The sequence below is a fragment of the Protopterus annectens genome, chromosome 10.part0 (assembly GCF_019279795.1).
Source record: "Protopterus annectens isolate FY-2018-M chromosome 10.part0, PAN1.0, whole genome shotgun sequence".
In the NCBI taxonomy this organism is placed as follows: domain Eukaryota; kingdom Metazoa; phylum Chordata; order Ceratodontiformes; family Protopteridae; genus Protopterus; species Protopterus annectens.
In genome coordinates this window covers 1,374,401,409-1,374,408,370 of record NC_056744.1, presented here as the reverse complement: position 1 = coordinate 1,374,408,370, position 6,962 = coordinate 1,374,401,409, and the positions used below count along the sequence as shown (strand labels likewise).

The 6,962-nt window shown below is 46.3% G+C and overlaps 1 protein-coding gene across 1 annotated transcript in view; it reads right to left on the bottom strand.

Moving 5' to 3' along the window:
- The window catches only part of LOC122814283 (calcium-activated chloride channel regulator 1-like), a 2,127,707-nt gene that overhangs the window by 1,538,397 nt on the left and 582,348 nt on the right, over positions 1-6,962 (bottom strand). The window contains exon 6 of the mRNA XM_044086873.1: positions 5,928-6,030. Within this exon, the coding sequence (XP_043942808.1) occupies positions 5,928-6,030 (103 nt within the window). The remainder of the gene's footprint in view (positions 1-5,927; positions 6,031-6,962) is intronic.

Sequence of the window (6,962 nt, the reverse complement as noted above, 5' to 3'; positions counted from 1 at the left end):
GCCAGCATCAGCGTGGGTGGTGTCATTGGTCTGTGTTTGAAATCCCTATTGGGGACCTTGGGTTATCCCGGCTGTGTACATGTTGTCCCACTGCTGTGCACACGTTGTCCACAGACGTTGGTATGCACCGCGGCTTAGCATTACATAACCACCTTTCACCACTGTCTGCCTGATGGACAGGTATCTTTACTTACACACATCGTTCACATACAGTGCAGATTCATCATACGTATCATGCGTTACACACCAGTACATATCGTGGGTTCAACATACCTTTCCGGCCTTTGCTTCTGTATTCGTAAATATCTTCCTCTTGCTTGCTTGCTTTGAATTCGGTTTGTGTTCGGTATGAACATACGGTTTGAATATCCAGGGAGTCTTCCTTTTATTCGTCGTCACCTGAGGCATGTGGGTTCATCACGCCAATAGCTGTTCCTCGGTGTGTACTTATGCGCATATCACCGGTGATCCTCCTCCATTTGTACGTTACGCGCGAAACTAGGCCATGGTTCATTCCTCGTGTGGCCGTTGGTTATTTGCACTACCTTCGTGGGGATGGTATGTATTGTATCATGTTTGTGTGACTGCATCCGCTATGTGTGGTGTCAGGTACATATCGCTGTGTTGTTAGCCGTGGATTGTGTGTGTTGGGTATGATATTTTGTTCGACATGTGGGTGTCCGTGTCCTGGCAGCGTCTGTCGATGGCGTTGTGCATTTAGATGTGTAACATAGCTGTTATATTCCTGTACACAACAGATGCAGGGAAGCATCGGCTGCTGCTAGTGTTTCCCACGCGGCTTGTTGCGGGTATGCCGCTGTCATTGACTGCCTGTATGTTTTTGCTACGGTTTCGGCTGGTATCCCTTTGATATGTGCGATGGGGTATATCTGCGGATGTGGGTGACGGGTACGGGGTGTGGGTCTTGCATTTATACATACACGATATGCTTGTGTGTGTGCTCCATCCCCGCTTGGGGAGCTGCAGGTTACCTGTCTGTTGTTCTGGGAGTGTTTGTTTTGTTGATGTCGTCTGGTGTCAGTATCGCCTGCATGTGTGCTTCCTGCACGTATTCCTCCTTCACATCGGTTATATATCTGCGGATGTTCATACGTGCCTACTATCCATTGGCATTTTGTCACTGATAGTTACGGTGATTGTGGTCCTGTACTTGGAACGGCCTGTATGCTACCGGTTGCCTCCTATTCGTGTGGCGCTTGCTTACTTAACAGTCGTGGAACACACTGCGGTATTTACGTGTCGGTACGTGGCCACGATCGGTGCCGGGATAACACAAGCGTATCTTCGCCGTACATGCCTGATGCTGTGTAACGTTGCCGACATGTCTTGTTGAGTCTACCATATGGCCGCCATACATGCGGTCATAGTTTGTACATGCGTCCTTTGCATCTCCTGTTGGCTATGGTCCTGTGGTGCATTCTGGGACATTTCCGCTTTGCATCGTTTTACGTCGCCACGCGCCTAGCCACTGAGGGGCTGTCAATACTACTTTGTGGGCACTGCTATACATACGCCTATGGTTCCTGTACTGTATGCCTACGCATGCTATTCCACTCCACCTGTGACATGTCACCTACATACACATTTTACAGTGGCACACACATTACACACACGCAGCGGAACACACGACAAACTCACCTCACACATACACATATTCCCGCCGTAGCTCTCAACCTTCCATTTCCAAAATGAGGAACACACACCTTCATAATGTGTAACAAATGGGCAAAATGTGGAACACATACTAATGGCTTACTAACAACTTCAGCTAAGAGGGTCATAGGATGGTTGAAATATGCTGATTTACTTACAAGGAATAACCTTTAATGAATTCATATGATTAATTTCTATGTACCAGTTTTCATTTAAATATATTCCTAACAATGAGTGTGTGGCAGACTATTTCAATGTGGAACTTTGAGGAACTTCGCGGAACATGAACTATTTTAGACCCCAGATGAGGTACGTTCCTCATAATGACGTACACTTGACAGGTATGATTGCCGCTTTCGCACCGATGGTTGAACACAATACTTATGTTGGCCGCATCGCCGGCAGCCGTGTGTACCTCCGCAGTCATATCCTATGGATATGACACGCACATATCCCGTTACTGTACCGTGGCCTGGTGATCATCCCGACCCGCGGATATACATTGATGCAGGTTGACATTTCCATGGCTGGCGTTCCCTGCTCTGGCCACCCTCCCGGATGATCGGGTTGTCGTTCACTCTGTTTACTATGTGGAGATATCACGTCTTACTTATCTGTCAACTTGCATCCCTGGGTTCCATATTAACCTGTTGTACTTTATATCTGTGTATGTGTACATATATTTCTACGTGTGTACTGATATCTATTTCCATATCTGTGTATGCACATAAGTACATATGTAGTCGACTTATGCGAAGTGGCAGCATACGGCTACGCCGTCTGCTGTAGAGCCGGCGTGCGGTCGAGGTGTTGGCGTTCCATGCTCTGCTGGCTATTGGGTGCGCAGTGTTTGGGTGGTGCCTTTGTTGGACTCACACATAGGTCCGCACATACGGTACACATTACGGGCGGACATGTTTGTGTGGCGTCCATTTTACTGTGTGTGCAGGTAAGGAGGTGTCACTCCATGGGGCCTACGCTGTCAAAGTATGTGCTATGCGTTCCCTCTTTGCCAGGGCGTAGGCATATTGGGTATGCCTCTGTCTACCTACTGGGGCTGGCACAGTGTGTTCATGGCGCTGAACGCCCTGTGCCTGTGCTTGCCTTGGCAGTTGTGGCGGGCTTGGTGGCCCTCCAGCATTATGTCCCTGCAGCAGCTGTTTCCGCAGAATCATATTGTGTAGCATACAACATACTATGAATATGTGGGCACATGTGCCTGGAGAGTACTGCAAGGCTCCACCGGATGTATCCAAGCACCGGAACCGTGATTTCAACATCCCAAACACACGCTCTATGATTATTCTAGTTTGTGCATGTGCCTCATTATGGCGTTCTTGCATGTGTGTGTGTGCATTTCTGATGGGTGTCATCAACCACGGCTCCAGTGCGTAGCCAGCATCCCCCACAAGGTGACCTTGTGTGATGTCCCCCCTGGCGAATACCTGATACAGCTGTGAGGCATGCCAGATATGGGAGTCGTGGTAGCTTCCAGGGCTGCCAGCACACACATCCATGATAATGCCCTGCGCATTGCACACGACCTGGCAATTGATGGAGGGGTATCCCTTGCGGTTTATGTAGTGTCTACCCTGCTCCCCAGGTGGTGACTTGATTTCTATGTGCGTACAGTCTATCGCACCCAGTACCTCCCGGTATTGTGCCACACGGTGGAAGCGGCGCATATTGCTAGACAACTCCTCCTGAGATCTGGGGAAGTTTATATACTCATGGGCATGTCGTAACATGGCATCCAGGAACTGGTGTAGTACCCTGGATGCTGATGCCTGTGAGATGCCCATTATATCCCCGGTTGGCCTTTGAAAGGTACCTGTAGCCAGTATTCGCAAGCTCTCACATACCTTTGTGTCCACTGGGATGGGCTCCCCTCTGTTGTCTCTTGTTCTCAGGCGTGGCCGGCACAGCTCCACTATTTGCTGTAACGTGTCCCTGTCCACCCTGTAGCGCTCTACTATCTCCAGGTCTTGCAGCCCCTGGTAGGTCAGCCTTGGTCTGAACACTCTCCTTCTCCTGTGAGGCCTACGGTAGTTGTCGGCACCGTCCTCCGCAACTCCGTCTGTCTCTGACACATACCGATGCATCACGGCCACGGCGGCACCCAACATATACATATTAAAAGTTCCACGTCTGTTTACACCCTACGGTGCGGCGTTTGGGAAATCGCGCTGTGTGTTATGTGCATTCACACTTTATACTGTTGTGCTGTACACCCGGTGATGTCATTGGGTGTGTCTGTGCGGCCGTATCTGTGGATTATCTTCCGTGTTTTACCGTTGCAACTGCAACGCTGTTGCCTTTGCTGTTACATTGCCCTTGCCTGCATTGGCTTGGCTTTGCATCTTACCTTACTGTTTATGCACGTTGCACCTACTATTGCCTGCAGTGCATCCTGCAGGCACATGGCATATGTTGCACTTTGTCTGCCGCCGCCGTTATCCTACCTCTGTACTTGCCTGTGCTATTTCGGTTCTTTGCTCTTTGCATTTCAACTACATCCCCTACTATCATTGCATTCCTATGCCTCCCCTTTCCTGTTTTGCAGGAGTCTGCATGCAGAGTTGTCAGCTGCCGCCGTTTGCCCTTCCTGGATTGATTGCTGTTGATTGCTCATTACGGCTCCAATTACACTGCTTCCGCATTTCCTCATATTCTCCGCATTACCATCCTATATCCATGTTTGTTGACGGGGAGGCCGTCACATGACTGGGTTGGGGAACGTAGTCATCCTCGTGCACATGCATCTGTGCGCGCATTATGTACTCTCAGCGCATCTATTTCCTCACACGCCGGTCCTGCTGCTGTGATGTGCATTGTACAGCCCATGTTTGCTGCCCTCCAATGTGCTTCCTCCTACAGTGGCACACCCCTCTGCGATTGACATGTATCCCGTGTAGGCCACTCCTCGGTGTACTACCGCTGTGCCGTTTGCTCCATCCTTACGCCGGCGCCGTTTTTGCGATTCACTATTATCTGCCTCATTTGCATGGCATTGACTGCTAATACATGGTTATGGCGCCGAACACTGCCGCCACTCCTTGACAACCCTTGCGCTGGGGTTGAAGCTTTACATACATACTATGGTGTGTGGTGGCTGTGCAGCTGATGTGTATTATACTGCTCTTTTAGGACATTGTCATATTATTTCCTTGCTTTGCACCTTCTGTGCACATATCCGGGGGTTCTGCTGTGGTTTCTACGTACATACCATTTATGTCATTATTTACATTTTGTGCATGTTTTCTTTGGACATTCTTGGTGCCTTTCGCCATTGGCATATTGCACCTGTATGATACCTGACTTTGACAGCCTTCCGTTACTCCTCGGTCATGTTTGGGTAAATGTAAACCTTTTTTTTGGTTTACATTGCCGTGCCCTTACGCTACGCCTGCGCCACTTCGTGGATCGCTATTTCCCTTCATTTGCATGGTGCAATACCGCACACAGTGTGTTTAGCATACCTACGCCGGGGGCGGCGCAGGTCCGGCGCACGCCGGTAGTGCACGTGGAATTGATTCATACCTGAATCGCTCGGCAGCCATATTTGGCGTTATAACGCCAACGCTATGCGGGCGCCTGGCGCAAGGTTCATGAATCCCGGGGTCTGTTTTAACTTCACATTTAGCATATATTCTTTTGATCTAAGATAATTAATGTGACTTTAAATGTGTCATGAAACATTGTATTATAATTTGCCTTTTTTCTTTTGAAAAAAATGCTATTCAAACAACATTTTACTGCAGTTAACATCATACTTTTGAAATTAGCATCTCAGATTTTTGTATTAATTATTATGTGTGCAGAAGGGTTTATTCCAACAATGAGTAAGTATAAATAAAGAACAATATCCTTCCGGGTCCCTATCATAAGATTGATGTTTTAAAACTTTAAATTATTAAAGGTCGGCCTCTAATGATTGAAGTTTTAAAACTTCAAAACTTATAATGGAGATTGCTGTATCGCGCGGAAAGGGAAGATTTCCCTTTTCTGCACTGTAGTGTGATCTTGGAGTTGATATATTTAAGTAGCAGGGGGTGTAGGAGGTACAGGGAGACTTGCCTCCCTACTTAGAGCATTTTTTTAACCTTTTTTTATTTTATTTTTGAAGTTCCAAGATTTCGATCATTAAAGTTCAACCTTTAATGATTCTAAGTTTTGGAACTTCGATCATATGATATAGACCCTTCCTTCTTACTGATACTGCTGGTGGTAGAAGAAGCTGAAGGGAGTGTTACCTAGCACACTGCACACTTCTACAACTACTTTAGTTTTTCTGTTTCCCATGACCATCAAGGCCTTGTACTCTGTTGGACTATTTGTTGCTTCAAATCCAACAGCCTGTTAAGGACACATGAAGAAGAAGATGAGAATAAGAGAACAGAGCTGTCATCACAAGGGGTGATAGGATGTTTTTAAATGCATCTAACCTTCACCCTCACCTCTGCCTTAGCAATGCTCAACTGAAGGACACAAAGTGACTACAGGATAAGGATATCACTTGCTCGTGTAGGTGACATAACCCTCAAGTCAGATGCACTTTCTTGTAATCAATGCCTCTTGCTGGTTTGTTATCTCTGTTGCATATTCTGTGACAGTGCTTAAGTCATCGAGACACGTGTTCCCTCCATCCACATACCTTAGAGGAAGAAGTGAGCTAGCAATGACTCTTCATTCTCTAGGAGGTCAGCCATCCAACACTTGAGCCACTTGCTTGACCCAGGTGGGCAAAGCTACAGTGAATAGCCCCATCTAGCCATTACATGGAATCAGCCATAAAGTTCCTTGAAACCGAAGATACTATAACTGTACTAAAACAGAGTATGTAGATCATTGTCCCAAAAGGCAGTACCTATAAAGCAGGAATTTTTAATAAATTATCCATTTCAGGAATTCTTTTAATTGAATTCACTAATTTGTAGTTAGAATGCTGATCTTGGTTTAGCCCAAAAGATTAAATCAGTGACATAGTAGTGATTACTAATGTAATGTTGAGAACTTAGAAACAATCACACAGTAGCAGTATTTACTATTTACAAATGTTAGGACACAAATGTGAAGATATAATGATTGGGACATTTTTAGCATCAGCCTGGAGTTACAAAAGATCAAATCAGAAACACAGTGGTAAGTGCAAACAATATGAAACTAGAACAATCAAAGAGAATTATTTACCTATAAATTTTGAAGAAAAGTTGCACCATATGAAAACAGAAGGTATACAAAGATTGGCAACTACATTCTTACAATTGATTACAATATTTACATTTGTA